At 40.1% G+C, this 18,667-nt stretch overlaps 1 protein-coding gene across 1 annotated transcript in view; it reads right to left on the reverse strand.

Annotated features, from left to right (window-relative positions):
* Nucleotides 1-18,667, reverse strand: part of OPHN1 (oligophrenin 1) — a gene marked incomplete at its 5' end in the record, with an annotated part of 249,567 nt that overhangs the window by 141,961 nt on the left and 88,939 nt on the right. The window contains 5 exons of the mRNA XM_011980563.1: nt 8,029-8,103; nt 9,002-9,064; nt 9,579-9,612; nt 12,188-12,266; nt 16,648-16,739. Coding sequence (XP_011835953.1) covers nt 8,029-8,103; nt 9,002-9,064; nt 9,579-9,612; nt 12,188-12,266; nt 16,648-16,739 — 343 coding nt within the window. The remainder of the gene's footprint in view (nt 1-8,028; nt 8,104-9,001; nt 9,065-9,578; nt 9,613-12,187; nt 12,267-16,647; nt 16,740-18,667) is intronic.

The raw sequence follows: 18,667 nt of genomic DNA on the forward strand, positions 1-18,667 counted from the left end.
TCAAGTGATTCTCCTGCCTCAGCCTCCCAAGCAGCTGGGATTACAGGCGCCCACCATGCCTGGCTAATTTTGTATTTTTAATAGAGATGGGGTTTCGCCATGTTGGCCAGGCTGGTCTTGAATCCCTGACCTCAAGTGATCCACCCGTCTCGGTTTCCCAAAGTGCTGGGATTACTGACTTGAGACACCATGCCCATGAATGGTTTTAAAGCTGAATGTGATCATCTGGTCAACAAAGGAAGCACTGAGGAAAAGATGAAGGCAACAACAAGAAGAAATAAAAGATGCCCTCCAACAGAGAAAAGAAGCTACAATTTCCCTTTGCCCATTATCATCTACACAGTTTAAATGAAGAATCACCTCTGACTAGGATGTAGGAATCTTTGAGAAATATGGCTTCCCATGGGAAAATCCTACTGATTTGCTGCTTGTTATCTGTTATTTGCAAATATTAATTACATGTCAGTTCAGATAACTTGGTGGTCCTAATGCTATCTGCAGAGATTAACAAAAGCTATATTTTATGAAACTACATACAACAGAAACTCTGTGCAGTAGTATAACAAAATACAACCATGTATGGAATAGTTCATGTTTTTGAGAAAAACAGACATTCTCTAGGAAGAGACATGCATCACAAAAGGTATTCATTAATTCCACAAATATTTCCTATGTGTCAGCCACTGTGCAGAATACCAGATTCCTAGAGATCCAGGTACCTAGTGAAGAAACAAGGACAGAGAAATGCTAGAGCATGTACTACCTACCTGGGAATTTTGTAAATGCAATTTTCCCAGATGACAGCTACATTTGATATAGGGAAGACTAGTCTTTCAGTTCTAATCACCTTGTCTGGCTACTTGTATCTAGAAGGGTTCCAATGTATGCTCATGGAAAAGATTTTATGAAAGTGGGCTGCTAGTCATAGTATAAGCATGTCAGAATAGGAGGCAAAGGCGATATGTGAAGAATAAGAGGAAAAAAAAAAAAAACCAAAGAGAAAGAGAGGTAAGCAGTAGCCCTAAACACTGGTGTATGCATTGAATAAATGTTGTGTGAATCAATGAATGAGAGAGAGAGAGTTGTAAGACAAGGCTAAGGAAAAGGAGAAAGGGGATCATGAGGCAAGGCAGAAGATAAACAATAAGACCTGAAAAAAACTGAAAGCCAATGGAGTTCAAGCAGATAAAATAAGGTATACATTACACATCAGGAAAAGGAAAACTGTTAGTCTCCCAAAGTTAATATATTCTCCTTACATGTTTTACCTTAAGATGGTGAAAGATCTTGGTTTAAGAAATAGGCTGCTTTTTTCCAAGGGGAAGACTATAGTTTCTCTTTTCTAGGTGCGTATACTGCTTCATGTCCTTATGCCGCCAGTGAGGATCAACAGAATCCTGAATCTGGGATATTCCAGAGTTTATTTTGTGAGAAAAACGTATGACTGTATCTATGAACTATAGCTGCTGCTAGACACTAAGTTGCAGGAGGCCAGTGATTTCTGTCCCCCTTCTTCACTGTTACATCCCTACCACTTGATACAGTATCTGGCACTTAGGAGGTACTCAAGAATATTATGTTGAATGAACGAATGAAAGAATGAACACTGCAGGACATAAGAGATGCTCAGGGCATAGTTCATTTACCTAACCTGGCTCAAAATGGGGGTTCTGGGGATCCTAGTATTATAAACAGAAATCAAGAGGGTAAATTGGTTGTTCTGGGTCCATAATCCATTTCAGGCAGATAACCTGAAACTGGCTCTGAGATACAGCACGTTTGACAATATACAGTTAAAAAAAAAAAAAAAAAAGCTAGTGGCAAAAAGATATGCCATAGGAGAAAAAGTGAACAGACTGAGTACAGAACAAGTTTCTCCAGAGAAAAGTGTAAATGATACTCTGGCTGGCAAAGAGCTGAAACATCTTGGAAAACATGGTGTCTTAGTCGTTTCAGGCTACTATAACAAATTACCAGAGACTGAGCGGCTTATAAACAACAGAAATTTATCTGTCACAGTTTTAGAAGCTGAAAGTCTAAGATAAGGGTGCCAGCATGGTTGGGTTCTGATGAGGGCCCTTTTCCAGGTTACATCTTCACTTGATGTAAAGAGAGTAAGCTAGCCCTCTGGCATCTTCTTATAAGGGTATTTATCCCATTCATGAAGGCCCCATCCTTATGATCTTATTCAACCCAAATTACTTCACAAAGGCTCCACCTCCAATACCATTATACTGGGGAGTCAGTTTCAACATATAAATGGGGGAGGAAGTACAAACATTCACTCCCTAACAGATGTCATATGCCAATGAAAAGAATTTATTTCTGCTCCTTTGAGGAAATAAGTGAGAACGTCACAATGAGTCATAGGTCAATAAGATAACCACTGCCTAAAGGTCTAACCACAGATTCCAAAAAGGAAGAATCAAGGATGACCTTGAGGTCCACTTAACAGCATCACAGGGAGTGTCCTAAAACTCTGAATGGAATAGTGTAAGTAGTAGGCAGATTTCTGGTTCCCAAAGGTGTCTACATCCTAATACTAGGAACCTGGGAATATGTTAAGTCACATGCCAAAGGAGAATTAAGGTTACAGATAGGTTTAAGGTCACTAATCAGCTGACCTTGAGATAGGAAGATTATTCTGATTATCTGGGTGGAATGAATGTAATCACAAGGGTCCTTTAAAGCAGAAGAGGAAGGCAGAAGAGAAAGAACCAGAGTGATGGCAGCATGAGAGGGGCTATGCCTGGTGTTGCTAAAGTGGACCATGAGACAAGGAAAGTTCTAGAAGCTGAAAAGGTAAGGGAACAGACTGTCTTCTCCAAAAAAAAAAAAAACAAGTAGCCTTGCTGACACCTTGATTTTAGCTCCAGAAGAATGATTTTAGGCTTCTGACCTCCAGAACTGTAAGAGAATAAATTTGTATTTGTATTTTTTTTTTTTTTTTTTTTTTTTGAGATGGAGTCTCACTCTGTCGCCCAGGCTGGAGCACAGTGGCGCGATCTCGGCTCACTGCGAGCTCCGCCTCCCGGGTTCACGCCATTCTCCTGCCTCAGCCTCCCGAGTAGCTGGGACTACAGGTGCCCGCCACCACGCCTGGCTAATTTTTTGTATTTTTAGTAGAGATGGGGTTTCACCATGTTAGCCAGGATGGTCTCGATCTCCTAACCTTGTGATCCGCCCGCTTCGGCCTCCCAAAGTGCTGGGATTACAGGCATGAGCCACTGTGCCCGGCCAAATTTGTATTGTTTTAAGTCATTAAATTTGCGATAATTTATTACAGCGGCACTAGGAAACTAATACAAGCAATCCCCTGGATCCTCATTCATGGTGACATAGCTGAAAGACTCTCCCCAAGTCAGAAACCCTGCAGCAGGAAGCAGGTGCGATAACAGCATTGCTAGATTCATATATCAACAACTGAAATTATTTTTGCTAAGTTAAAATACCTTTAAGAGAAAAATTCCCATCCTACTATTTACATACTTACAAGAATGATAGGAAATGGCATTATGTCAGATGAGAACTAAAGATGAATTTGCTATCAATTATTCAGATATTGAGAAAATAATAGACAAGGAACAAATATTCATATCAAACTTTATTTCTAAAAGTTTTTGAACTCAGCTTCATAGTCAAATGCAAATAGGAAATAATTTTGAAAGGGTAACAGTAAATATCCATTGATAAATTACTTCAAACTCTAGTGGTACTATTTCAAAGCAAGCATGATTTGAGAATAATCAATGTATTTAAAGTAGTAAGTATAGTAATGGTTAATGTATTGAACCTATGTAAAATTTATTTATGACATACATGTATACATATACGCACATATACAAGGATCTGGCTTTATGAATAAAGTATTTTGATATGTATGAAAAGCTAAAGATCACACCATACGACAATATCAGAAAGATGGCTAACATATACAGTTGCTTTAAAGATTAACACATAGAGTTCAAGTTCTGCAGCTCCTGAAGTGGAGTGTGTTATGTTTTTGTTTTATTTGCTAGGGGACTCTGAACTTCTCATTCAAACAGTCACATAACTTGAAAGTATTTCTGATTAATGTATTTATTATCTATTTGTCCAAATATATGTGAATTTAATACTAAAGTTAAGTCTCCAGATGCTGAATAATTCACATTAATTATGAAAATAGAAAAATGACTGTGTGCATATTTCTACCCTATTATCTGTCTATGTATATTAGGTATTCCACTTGGTTTCTGAGAAGTCCACGTATCTTATTCTAATGCCATAATGATGAAATGAGAAATTTAAATATTTAAACAGGAAATGAAAATAACATAAATAACATCTTACAAGTGACTTGTTACTTCACTCACTACAGCAGGTCCTCTTCTGTTTAGATCCATAGGCCTCTGGCACGGTAAGGGGATTGTGGGAACAACACTTTCCTGCTTATGGCTGCCAACCAGGCTCAACTCTATCAAGAGCCCCTGCTGATACAATCAATCTCATCGCTCTCCATGCCCCATCTCACCCATCTGCTCCATTGTGAAATACTTAAGAGTCTCTGGAGCACAACATGATTATTAAGACTATAATGACAATGGGAGGCATTTTCATTAATAAGATAGTTATAGCTTGATAAAGGAAAGAGAAACAGAACTCTTACATGAGGTTCCAAGTTGTCCCTGAGATGATCAGATTGGCTTCTCTGTGCCAAGGTGGCTTACGATAGATCCAGCACCAGTGAAGACGCTAATCCTCACAGTGCATAAAACCTCATACGTAAAGCATCATACAAAAATCTGGTGTAGGCAAGGAATGTGACCAACCAACCAACAGCCTGATTGAAAATAACTATTGATTATGTGTTGCCTTTGACTTTATACTCTGTGTTATATTTTATTTCCCAAAAAGACAAACTTTTGTATAGGGGAAGAAGAAAAGGCTTTAGTAAATGATAGAAGAAAGCCTACAGTTACAAGTTTAGGAGATGTCATAGGGAGAGAAGTCTGAGGGTTGTTTAGACTAAAAAAATAACAAGAAGTATCCTTTTGACTAGCATAGAGCATGAGACTTAAGAAAAAAAAAAAGAGGGAGAGATGGTACATAACCAAAAGGCAATCGATATTCACCCTCCAAGATAAATCATGATGGGTCCACATGCAACCAAGGCAACAAGCCCCTAGTGGTATGAGACTAGATCAGGAAAGGGTGAAAAGAAGCAAGACAGCTTTGAGGATCCCAGTGAGATACGCCAGAGGACATCACATGAAAGAAACTTAGAAGGAAGGTCTCCCCACATAACTAGACATTGAAAGGTAACTGAGAGACAGTTTCCCAGTAGAATGTAAGCCCCACAAAGGTGGAAAACACAGGGAATATGATCACTTTTCAATCCTCAGCCCTGAACACAATGCTTGATGCTCGGGTAGGCACACAAATATTTGTTCAATGAATACATAAATGAATGAGGATCATCACCACATCTGGAGTTTCATACATTCGGGGCAGGGATCGGGGTTGCCATTTTCATATACAAATAAGGAAGTTAACAGTTTTATATTGTATCTATCAATATTTATATCTAGAACTTCCTGGTATATTTTAGATATTCCGATGAGAGTTAATATTTGGAGGATGGTTTTGAATAAATGAAATACACCAACTCTACCTTAATACTTGAATCAAATTGTACCGCCACGTGTGATTTGAAGAAACCACTTCAGTCCCATTAAAGCCCATAAGAGAATCAGTGGGATGCCTGGCATGGCATCTTTTAGCTTATTATACAACAGATATAAGAATGTAGTGATACTGGAAACAGAATTTTCAATAGTTCAATAATTATCTGAATAAATATCTGAGTTCAATAATTTTTCAGAGATTCAATATGCTGGACCATGCTATCAGCTGATTTATATATGAAAAAGTGTCCTTAGCTAATGAGATGGGTTGCAAATTGACCAGGAATAAGCAATCCAAATTTTTAAAAGTCAAGAATGTAAGGTGATTAATGAAAACAGATGCTGAGATACTAATGATGTAATCTGGAATTCCCAAACCACACCTGCTATGACTGAGTGCTGTAACATCCTCAAATGTGAGTAGGGTTGGTTGTCAGACCTGCAGGCTTTTGAGAGATTAGCTATGCATCACAGTAAGGACCAAAAAATATGTACTTTATCCAAGTGAGTTTTCCACACTCAATTTGTTCTCTGACACTGTGAAAACTCAGCTTACAAGACGCTTCACTGCCACCCACAAAAGGAAGAAAGGTAGGTTTGCAGGGAGAGAAATGCAGGTAGATACCTGTGAACCATCTACATAGAGAGAGCTTGTGCAGAGACTCCAATATTGATTCCCTCAGCCTTTAGGGCTTCTTGCCTCAGTGATGTCCATTTACCCGAGCATGCTATATAAAGGTGATCATTCTGATGTGTGTCATGACCTTAAGATGACTGAGAAGCACAGGTGCAGTGGGCAAGTGAATATTTGCATTTAGAACTCATCAGAAGATGTCTGAAACAGAGATTTTGTGAGTTGTCAGCATACAGGTGCTAGTAAAAAGCATAAAGAGAGACTACCACTGCCAGCCATGGTGGACTAACTGGTATCAGACTTGCCTTCCTGCTGTAACAACTAGAAAACTAGACAGTATATAGGAAACTCCTGCATGTAGTTATTGAGCAATGGACAACACAGGACTATGACTCTGAGAAGAGGGAAACAAACAAGATAACTGCTACCTTCTCCACAGCCTGCTTCTTAAAAGCACTTTTTAGATTGCAGCAGATGGAGTGGGAACTAAGCTGAGCATGGAAGTCTTGCTAGAAGCAAGACTTGTTGCTTCTAGAAGCAAGACTTGTTGAAGCAGCTAGAATTAGCAAGGCACAATACCAGAGAAGAGTGAGCTATGTAGAAAAAGAGCTCAACAACCTTACCTGGGGGGATACTTTATATCTGGCCTAAGAAAACTTTAAAAGAAGACTCAAATCAAGTTGATCCACAAATAACTGCCCATAAAGAAAATTCAGTCCTCTTTAAAAGAAATCAACAAAAGCAAGACACTCAGTAAGTCACAATATCCAGCAACCAATAAAGATTACAAGAAATATTTTTTAAGAAACAAAAATGTGAGCCATAACCAGAATTTAAAAAAAAAAAAATCAATCAATAGAAAAACATGTAAAAAAAAAAAAAGAAGAAGAAGAAGAAGAAGAAGAAGTAAACCCGAACAAAGATAGAACTGTAGGAAACACTCAGTCAAGGTGTAAAAAACAGAAAGATAAAGGTTCAGCAAGTTACTGAAAAGGAATCCTATAAGATGTTAGAAGAGGTCAAGCATTGTGGCTCATGCCTGTAATCCCAGCACTTTGGGAGGCAAAGGCAAGAGGATGATTGAAGGCCAGAAGTTCAAGACCAGCCTAGGCAACATAGTGAGACCCCATCACTACAAAAAAATATAAAAATCAGCCTGGTGTAGTGGCACACGCCTATAGTCACAGCTACTCAGGAGGTTGAGGTTGAGGCTGCAGTGAACCATGATCATGCCACTGCACTCCAGCCTAGGCAACAGAGCTAGATCCTGTCCAAAAAAAAGAAAAAAGAAAAAAGATGTGAGAAGAATCAGAAGAGTGATGATGTGTTATGGAAGTCATGAAGTCATGTAAGGAGAAATTTTCAAAAAAGAGAAAGTGGTCAACAAGGAAATCAAGTAAGACAGAAACTCAAAAGTGTTCACTGGATTTGGTAAGAAGATACCTACTAAGCCTGGCCACGCAGTTCCAGTTGAAACATAGGGGAAGAAGTTGGATTGCTGAGGGTTTCTGGAGTGAATGGGATATGAGGAAGGAGAGATAACAGCCATTTTCAAGGTACAATTGACTCTGCCCAGGGTGGGCAAGTATGTGTATGTTTTACCTTAGAAAATACTTTTTTTCAACTATTCTACCACATTTTTTAGCAGTATCTCCTTTCTCTTCCAGTCACATTTCTTTGTAACATATAAAGTACTCCCAGTAAGAATTATCAAAGTAAAATTGTTACCAAAAAAGGCATTCAGCAGCTTCTGAACCTGAATATTGCTGCCCACAGTGCGGTACAACCCTTCTGTCTTGATCCCTAGTGGAGGAAAAAATCAGGTTAATTTCACTTGTATAGCTAGAGTTGTCATCTCCCCCTGGTACACTAGAGTTAATTCAGATAGGAAGGGGTCACACTACATACTCCAAGTTCTCCAGCCTTCCCTGTAACAGGGGAATAGTCCTAAAGCATCTCTCCAAATTATTCATCCTTTCACTTGGAGTATACCAAGCCTGCTCATTAATCTGAAGAGAAGAAAACAAACTCTATAGTAAATAGAAGCATGTGCTTAGTTTGGGCAGCAGCAGAAAGCTGAGAATGGTGCTGCCATCTTAGAAAGTTCATTTAATTGAAAAAGAAGGAAGGATCAGCTCTCAAGTTGCTTCTAAGCAGTGACACAAAGCAGGAGAGGGCTGGAGTAAGGCAGCTGTGAAACAAAAGGCCATTTCCTGCATCAAGAAGGACTAAAAAAACATTTTAAAGAACAAAGAGACTTGATTCATATACTACACTTGCCCACAGTCTAAATATCCTCAGAAGGAAACCAGAGAGTATCAGCAACCAGAAAGAATGCTGATTCCACATCTCCCTGAGTTTAGTTCTGCCCCCATCAATTTTTATACCAGTATGTGTTGTGGCAGAAATCGAACTCTTGATTATTTAGGATAGAACCATCATGACACTGCTTAAGGAGTCCCAGGTACTATTTGAGAATACTTTATAAACTTATAAGCTCTTTAAAAGCAGGAATCCACAAATTATCCAAATATGCTTGCATACTACTAGTTTAGAATTTTCTGAAATTTTCTAGCTTGTATCTACTACACAAGCTTTGTAAACAGTCTTCATTCCTAAAATGCTACTTCAGAGAAATTGCCCAGGATAACATCAGAGTGACCAAATTCAGACAACGCCAAGGCTATGGTTCAGATCTTACCTTTGGTCTCAATAATATTGATGCACTTCCTGACAAACTTGAAGCCCACTTCATTTAGCTCCACTGTTTCAAGCAAAGGAAAACAGTTAGCGCCTGCTGCAACAGGTGTCACCTATTAAACATTTAATGACTATGCAAAGGGACTGCATTGAGAGAGCTAAGGGTTTTTGGTTGCTCATTTCCAATCACTCTTAAATGGAAAGATTCATTTATTCAGGGAAGGTTGAGCATTTTAACTCTTAAAACACAAAATATTTCTATTTAGCCCTTTGCATTGTCTGCTTTCAGCATGAGCAAAGTCATATGTGAAATGTTAGCCTAAAAATACACACAATTTCTATCATGCTTCCAGATCAGGAAGGATGTTTCTCTACCCACGATGTAAGCTAACACAAAGTGTCTACCTTACTTCAATTACCAGACACATTTAAAAAATATATGGCTGAATTTTATTTCACACAAAGGCATTCATATTCAGACTTGCATTAATAGTACACATCATTAATGACGGTATTTACTATGAATAGGACAGGTGGCAGTTTATAATGCTAGTAGACCAAAAATTTGAGTGACTCACTTTCTTGCTGTTTTGTTATAGGGCTGTGGTAGATCTACAAAAGAAGATAAACAGAAAGATCCATGGCTATTGTCAATCAATATAGGAAAACAGAGAACATAATATTAAATCTCTTTCCCCAGATAGGCATTAAAAAATGATTAGAAACTCCAGGATGTCAACAAGATAGGCAAGTGGGCTAAACATAACCATTTTGCCAAGATTGCTAGAAAATACTGGAACAGGCCAGGCATGGCGGCTCAGGCCTGTAATCCCAGAAATTTGGGAGGCCAAGGCAGGCAGATCACTCGAGGTCAGGAGTTTAAGACTAGTCTGGTGAACATCATGAAACCCCATCTCTACAAAAATCCAAAAATTTGCCAGGCATGGTGGCGTGCACCCGTAATCCCAACTGTTCGGGAGGCTGAGTCAGGAGAATCTCTTGAACCCAGGAGGTGGAGGCTGCAGTGAGCTGAGATCACACCACTGTACTCCAACCTGGGCAACAGAGTGAGACTCCATCTCAAAAAAAAGAAAAAAGAAAATACTTGAACAATCACTGAAAATTGCACTGAATTTCACATAGTTCACCGTAGCTAAAGTTGTAGCCAATCCATCTTAGATATTTCCTTATGTAACGCCTGGGGCATTTTTATAATAAATCAAGAGACCAGGAAAGTGTTTTCCTCATGGCTATGTACCTGTCTGATGGACATTATAAAATTCAAATGTTCCTAATACCAATCTCCCACCCTCAAAGACTAGTTGATGAATGCTTCTCTGTGGAAAGGCAAATGTCCATCTGAAAGAGATCCATGAATACACCAAGATTTGTCTGTGTTATCTTAGAGTATGCACTGTGATAGCTTTGTGAGAGACCAGAAAGGAGATTGTTGACTCTTGAAGTCTAGTCCTGGCTCTACCTCTACCTCTTAGGAAATTTGGGCATGCCCTTTCCATTCTCCAGATCTCAAAATTTATATCAGTAAAGTGATCAGTGTTGGAGTAAACATTCCTTCAAGCCCTGATCTTTGACAGTTTAGGCAAAGGCATGGACGAGATATGTAAGACTAGTGAACTGGAATGTTTAGTAAAGGAGCAACAACATTAGTAATGTGAGGCTGCAGGAAATGAGCCCTCTATATGCCATCTGTTAAGAGTCTGTTTGAACAGCCTGTCCTTAAAATAAGTTCTGTATATGTGTGTATGCCCACAGATATTTCAGTGGGAGATATTTCTGTGCCAGCCAGCCTTTGCTGCTACTTTTCTAAACAAGGGATTTGTGGAAAAATCTGCCATGATCAAGTTGGTATGGATCCACATTCAGTGGGCCCATGTGCTCACATCATTCTCCACAAAAAGCCATCTGCATCCTTTGATTTTTGAAAACCTAAAGGGAGAGCAAACTTAAGAGAGTGAATTGAAAGATAAATGCCTTACTGAGCTTCCTAGCATCTGCCTACAGAAACATCACAAGCATGAAAGAGTTCAGCAGCAGGTTTCTGGGAGGTGACAAAAGGAAGACAGTGCTGGAATATTTTCTGGATGGCAGTCTTCAGAATACCAAGTCTCTCCTGCTACCTTCCAGTTTACTATAAGTGTAATCTGGGATCTAGTTACCCCTCTAAATTCTCCAGGATACTAAGGACGCATAGAAAGAAAAACCTAGAATGCATTTTCTCTCCTAGCCAGTTTTTCACTTGAATAAAGCAAGGAAATAAGACTGTATCTGAACACTGCTGGATCTTTGGAGTTTTGTATCCCATCATTCACATCGGCTAGCACATTGTGGTTTACAAGATGATTTCCATCTGGTTTTTCTAGGCAACCCTGTGAGATAGGTAGAAAGAAATTATTAAAGCCGTTTTACTGAGAGGAAAACTGAATCTCAGAGAGGTGAAATGATTTGCCCAGGGTCACATAACCATTTAATGGCAGAACTAGTACCTATATCCAAGCTTTTGGAATTCCAACACCAGGAAGCTGATATTATTTCATATGCCACTAAGAAACTAGAACGTTTTTCAATTACTTCCAACTGTTCCTATTGGTCGCTTGATGATAATCAGTAACGCTTTCAAGGGATTGCTTGTCCTCCTGCATAACGGTGTTCTAAATGGAACAGTACATCTTGTGATACAGGATGGCAATGCCATCTCCGCTACCAGCTGTACCCTCGAAGAGAATAGCTGAGTTGGTGGTATAAGGGTGAGGCAGAGAAATCATTCTGAATAAATATTTAATAAGTGCTTATTTATAACTATGGCAATTATTTTTCATATTAATTAACACATATTGATTTCATAACCTGAAAAATGGCTTAATTCTTTCTGAAAAATAGCTTATGGGCATAGCTACATAGTCTAACACTAGAGCAGGGAGCTGAGAGATCTGCATTCTAAGCTCAGTTTTGATGTCTTCTCTGAGGGTGGTCTCAGAAAAGTCCCTCAACCTTTCTGGAACTCCAGTTGCCTTACCTGCTAAGAGATGTGGAAACAATTTCTTACAGCTCTAAAACTGAGACTAAACAATCCATTACCATTTAATTGTCTGAGACACACTGATAACACTAGAGGGCACTCATATACTGGCATAAGCTGGGGAGGCTTCCCCAGTGTCAGGTAACTTACAGGTTCTTTCCCATCCATGGCTTCCATCCATAGCCTTCTGTTAGCTTCTGAAAGGGCCTGCAGAGTGATGGTTCCTGGCCTGAGGGGGGAAAATGATAAGTATAAAGCAGAAAATTCATCTGAGAGAATGGAGTCTTGTGATCTAGGGTCCCTCTCTGCCCTGCAGGTTGCCACACTGAACAAGCATAGGCCTACAGAATACTCATTTTTCAAAATCTCTTTTACTCAAGAAAACAATAGGCAATTTAGAGAACAGTAACTTTGGGAACCATGGAGGTGGGGGTGGTATCTTGGTGGCCTTGTGCCAGGATCGTGCAAGAAATAGGAAGGTAACTGTCAAGATGCCTCCATAATGCACACCTAAATTGGCCCCATTGTGCCTGAACCAAACAAAGGCTCTCCCTGCCTTACTCTGTTGGAAGCCAGACACTTTGTCTGAGTTCTAGGAATGAACATGTACATCACAGGCACATTCATCTGTCAGTAAAATGGCTTTGCTTCTTCTAGCACCTGCGATGTCCAAGAAACATTTTGAGTTGGAATAAATTCAACAACATGAGTACTGGCTAAGACACAGGGAGGAGGTGTTTTGGCTAACAAGCAATTTTATGACTAATAAAAAAAAAACTAATATTTACTGAATGCTTACTTGGTGACAAATTTTGTTCCAAGTAAACTATGTATATTAACTCAATTAATATACACAATAAGGCAGTTATAGTAATCATCTCTACTTCACAGAAGGGGAAACTGAGGCACAGAGTAATTATCCAAGGTCATGTAGCAGGGAACTACTAGAGACAGGACTTAAATCCAGAAAGTCTGGTCCAGCAGCCATATTCTTCACTACTACAATATAAGGCCTCTTCTGCCTGGCACACGGCTTCAAACCCTGTTGTATTCATTTATTTGCAGGCTACCTGCTGTGGTCTGAATACTCCCCAAAATTCATAGGTTGAAACTTAACTATCAATGTGATGATATTAAGAAATGGGACCTTCAGGGGGTGAGTGAGTGATAAGGGTAGAACCTCATAAATGGGATTAGGGTCCTTTTACAAAAACTTGAAAGAGTGGGTTCATTCCCTTCCGTCTCTTCTGACATATGAGGACACAGTGTTGGTGCTCTCTGGAGGGCATTGCAACAAGATGCCATCTTGGAAACAGAGACCAGGTCCTCACCAGACACTGAAACTGCTTGGACTTCCAGCTTCTAGAAATGTCACAAATGAATTTCTGTTGTTGATATATTACTGAGTCTCAGGTATTTTGTCATAACATCTCAAATGGACTAAGACACTACTAACTACCCAGAGGTATCCTAAGTTGTTATGCTCTCTATGGTCTTTTTAGATCTTTGTGACTCAACTGGAATTTTGAGATTAACCACACTTTATGCAAGGTATAAAGTCTCCTTGCTTTCTCTTGGCTACCTGAGCCATCAGGAAAACATTTTTCCTTCCACAAATTCTATGATAAGATGAGACCTCTCCTAGCGTCAAAGAATGATAAAAGCAATGCCAAGAGAGTTCAGCCACCCTGGATAAGTAACTGGGCCTCTCTAGACCTCGGTTTCTTTATCTGAAAGGGTGCTGGAACACAGGAGCTGGGAGGTCCTTTCCATTACTGATATCGTAGGAATCCTGTTCTACCTGCTGGAATCATGGGGCTCCTGTCCTACCATCTCTTACTTCATTAAAGCACCTCTTAATGACAGTCTTGTGGTTACTGGCAACAATATATACTTCCACAGCCACCTTGAATGGGGTCATCCATTATTAACACAGAAATGATAGAGATTCACAAACCAAAATTCAAATAACATCACCTCCTTCATGTGACCGTGGTGACAACTAAAGGAAACTATACACTTAAATGGCTGATAACAGTGCCTGTCACAAAAGAGATACTTGGCAAATGTTAGCAATTGTTTTTATTTTTATCACAATTATTTTTGTTGCTATTGTTACTAAAACATTTCAAGCTCTGCCTTGCTATGAGCCTGTCATTTTAAATACTGCTAAGAGCCTAAATTTAGAACCAGGTGCAGTGATTCACACCTGTAATATGAGCACTTTGGGAGGCCGACAGGGTAGAATCACTGCAAGCCAGGAGTTGAAGACCAGCCTGGGCAACATAGCAAACCCCCACAGCTACAAAAAATAAAAAATTAGCCAGATGTGGTGGTACACACCTGTCAGTCCCAGCTACTCAGGAGGCTCAGGCAAGAGGATCACTTGAACCTGTGCCAATACAAACCAACCTGGGCAACAGAGTAAGACCCTCTCTCTAAAAAACTAAAACTTAAAAAAATAAAAAATCTTATCCTCTCTTCCTGACATAGAAAAAGGTGACTCAAAGAGCCCTTTGCTCTGTGCTCCAGGGAATGTGAGTACAGCTGCCTGATGCCTGCTAGGAAGCCTGACTCCCTTCCTTATATCAGATTGACTAGCCAGAAAAGCAGATGTCATGTCACTCAAAAGACTCCACATGCAGAGAGGGGTCTCAGCACCTGTTCATTATTATATTTAATGCTCTATTTTGCAGTTTGTTTCTTCTGCTTATAATAGACAATAGAACAAAATTAAAAACAGCATGGAGTCAGGCACAGTGGCTCATGCCTATAATCCCAGCACTTTGGGAGGCCAAGGCAGGTGGATGTCTTGAGGCCAGTTCAAGTGGAGCCTGGCCAACATGGTGAAACCCCATTTCTATTAAAAATACAAAAATTAGCTGGACATGGTGGCACATGCCTGTAGTCCCAGCTACTTGGGAGGCTGAGGCAGGAGACTCATTTGAGCCTGGGAGGTGGAGGTTGTGCACCACTGCACTCCAGCCTGGGCAAGAGAGAGAGATACCATCTCAAAACAAACAAAACAAACAAGAAGAAACCAGCATGGGCTTTGCAGACCGGAGACCTACAGACTAGGGTTTGAGCTCAGCCTCACCACTTACTATGTGACTTTAGTTGGGCAAGTCAGTTAAATGTATGTGGGTCTCAGTTTCCTCACTGGTAAAATGGGCGGGGGGGGGGGTGGTAGATTAAATGAGGGAATGCTTTGCAAAGTGCACAGTATATAATAACTAAAAGTGTAGATGCATCAAAACTTTAATCCCTGGGTTCTAGTGTCAAAATTCTTCAGCATTCTGGGATAAGAAAAAAACACACTTAAGAATAAACATCAAATGTAGTACTTATCATGAGCCATGCATAGCACCAGGTACAAGAAACATAAATTGATCCTAGCCCCTACCCACGGGGACAAACTGTTTGCAACTGCTTGAGTTGGGGATATTATTTGCATAAAAGGGAAGCCACAGCCAACATTAATTTTCCTCTTCCTACTGGAACTGAGGCTATCAGGAAAATGAGTGACAGTCTCGTGGTTACTGGCAACAATATATACTTTCAGAACCATCTCAACTGGGATCATCCATTTTTATCAAAGAAATGATATAGATTCACAAATCGAAATTATGAGGGTCAAATGATAATCTCTCAATTTTGAAATAAGGAAACAAGCTAAGTCCTTTATTCCCTGATTTTTTTAAAAATGCCCTCATCATTTAGTCTGATTGTTATGATCCCAGTCACTGCTAGTTTTATTCACATGATATTGTAATTCACCATTCAAGTTCCTTTCTAGCAATCTGATCATTTTGCAAAATTCTATTCTATTACTAAGTATCTAACACATAGAAATAAAAGGTTGAGATAAAATCTAGAAACAGATTTATTCTGTTTATTTTGGTACAACCACCCAACTATAAAGCATGTCTTTCTCCACAATAATACCAAATGCGCTCATTTGAAATTTTAATGGTTAAAATTCTCCTCTGATAAAACTGCTCAGGTTCAAGTAAAAAAAGAAGGCATTTGGGAGAAACAAACACAACGAAGTCCAAAATGTGCAAACCTTAGCTCTAAGATCTGAAAGGTGATAATCACACTATTTCCAGTTCATATGAGTATCTGTAAAGTAGGGAAGGTCTGCATCATTTTTGCACCAAATGGGAGGAAATGACTTTCTAATACACCATGACCCTCCACCTCATCTTCCCTCCCTCAAAAATGCGTGCGAATTCATTTGTTCTTTTATGTGATATTAGGAGATTTAACAAAGAACGAGCTTTGTTATCCTTTCCTTCTTGCAGGATTACCAAATGTTGACCTTTTGCACATATGATAGCAAATTAAATCCCAGGAGAGACTTTTTCTTCCTAGAGCAAGTGAGGCAAAGCTGACAGAAGCTTGCACAGAGAAAAGCAGCACTGGGCCAGGTCTAGCAGGGATCCCTGGGAAGGGCAGTCAGAAGAGCTGGCTTGAATAGACTCACAACAAAGTCCTGAATAGACTTACTCATTGTCATCAACGTGGGATGATGGAAGAAAATAAAAGACCTACCCAGGCTAAGCATCTGGCACGTGGAGACATTGCCAATTCACAGCGGCACAGCTTACCTTTCATTAGTTTCTATATCAAAACAGAACCTCTTGTCTATAGACTCCGTCTTCCTTCTCACACAGTACTTCAGTGTTAAGTCCAAGGGCCCCTGGTATGAAACAAGAATTAACAGGCAATTTTTTTAAAAAGACACAGAAGCTGTTTCTGCTTCCTACAGTGTCTTCAGTGTCACTTGGAAGGCGTCTGGTCAAGGCAGCAGGAGCAATGTGTAGACTCACTGAGAATCTTGTCCCTTCAAACAGTATTTGCAGCAAGATGGCAGATGGTTTCTCCCCGCTCCAAGAATCAATGGCTGAGACCAGGAGAAATTGTTCAGAGTCATCCAGCACTCTTTCCCAAGAAGGAAGACTTAACAGGAAGCTCAATACACATCATGTAAGGGGAGTGTAGGAGAAATGGGCTGCCTGAATGGCATTAAGTGTACAGAATAAAATTTTCATGAGGCCTCTAGGGAGGGAAATTGTGACAGGGTAAGTGGCTGTCTAAAACCTCCCTTAGAAAGTCAGAGGGTAGCTGAGCAAGGAAGCTTCCATTAAAGTGGCAGATGAAGGAGGGGAGAAAAACATTTCTGTCCCCCAACATCCAGACTCTTTAGGATGACAGAAATCACAAACTTAATTGCTCCAAAGGTAGTGCAAAAGTAGAAGAAATAGTAAATGTGTGTATTAGTCATGGTGGCATTTGATATTTCATATGTGCGGCAAGGACAGGTGGCCCACTTTAGTCCTATAGGTAATTAAGGGAATTAAAACCCACTGTGTCCACAGACTAAAATTCTGCAGTCTCACCTTGTTCAGATTCCCTCTCTTATCTCAACAGAGATCATGTGATAAAGGAAAGAGAAGTAACATTTATCACTTACTGTGTGCCATATATTACACACTACATATTCTTTTTTTTTTTTTTTTTTTTTGGAGACGGAGTCTTGCTCTGTCATCCAGACTAGAATACAATGATACAGTGGTGCGACCTCAGCTCACTGCAACCTCCGCCACCCAGGTTCAAGCGATTCTCCTGCCTCAGCCTCCTGAGTAGCTGAGATCACAGGTGCGCACCATGCCCGACTAATTTTTGTATTTTTAGTAGAGATGGGATTTCACCATGTTGGTCAGGGTAGTCTCGAACTCCTGACCTCGTGATCCACCCCCCTCAGCCTCCCAAAGTGCTGGGATTACAGGCATGAGTCACCGTGCCCAGCCTATGCCAGGTATTTTTAAGCCACTTTTCTTGTTAACAACCATTATAGAGAAGTGACACTTAAAGAGGTAAAACGGCATACTCAAAGTCATCCAAATTGGTATAGCGGAAATAACAACACACTAGAAAGCTTAAGACCTAGGGTCTTGTCTCAGTTACGCCATTTACCAGCTATGTGACCCTGGCCAAAACACAGCAGGTCATGCCTGTAATCCCAGCACTTTGGGAGGCCAAGGCAGGTGGATCACCTGAGGTCAGGAGTTGGAGAGCAGCCTGGCCAAGATGGCAAAACCCTGTCTCTACTAAAAATACAAAAATTAGTCAGGCACAGTAGTGGGCGCCTGTAATCCCAGCTACTTGGGAGGCTGAGGCAGGAGAATCGCTTGAAACCAGGAAGCAGAGGCTGCAGTGAGCCAAGATCGCGCCACTGTACTCCAGCCTGGGTGACAAAGCAAGATTCCGTCTCAAAAATAAATAAATAAATGAATAAATAAATAAATAAATCATATTCCATCTCCAAGTCTTAACTTCACAATCTATTAAATGGGAATAACACAACCCACTGTGGTATCTCAAGTTAGGAAACACTGCCCAGGTGCCTAGATACTATGACATACAAACTGGCCCATGTGGCTCATTACCCAATACTTCTTGCTCGTCAGCACACTCAACAACTTGCAGGCCAATCTGTCCTTGCTCCTACACTATAACAACTCAACTCTAAATTAATCCTTCAGTATGCTTTCCTACCCCCAAATTTGGGATGCCACGCATTAGTCTTTCAAAATGAGGGTTATGAGCAAAGTCACAGACTCACTC

This window comes from Mandrillus leucophaeus, unplaced genomic scaffold (genome assembly GCF_000951045.1).
Source record: "Mandrillus leucophaeus isolate KB7577 unplaced genomic scaffold, Mleu.le_1.0 Scaffold1046, whole genome shotgun sequence".
NCBI lineage: Eukaryota > Metazoa > Chordata > Mammalia > Primates > Cercopithecidae > Mandrillus > Mandrillus leucophaeus.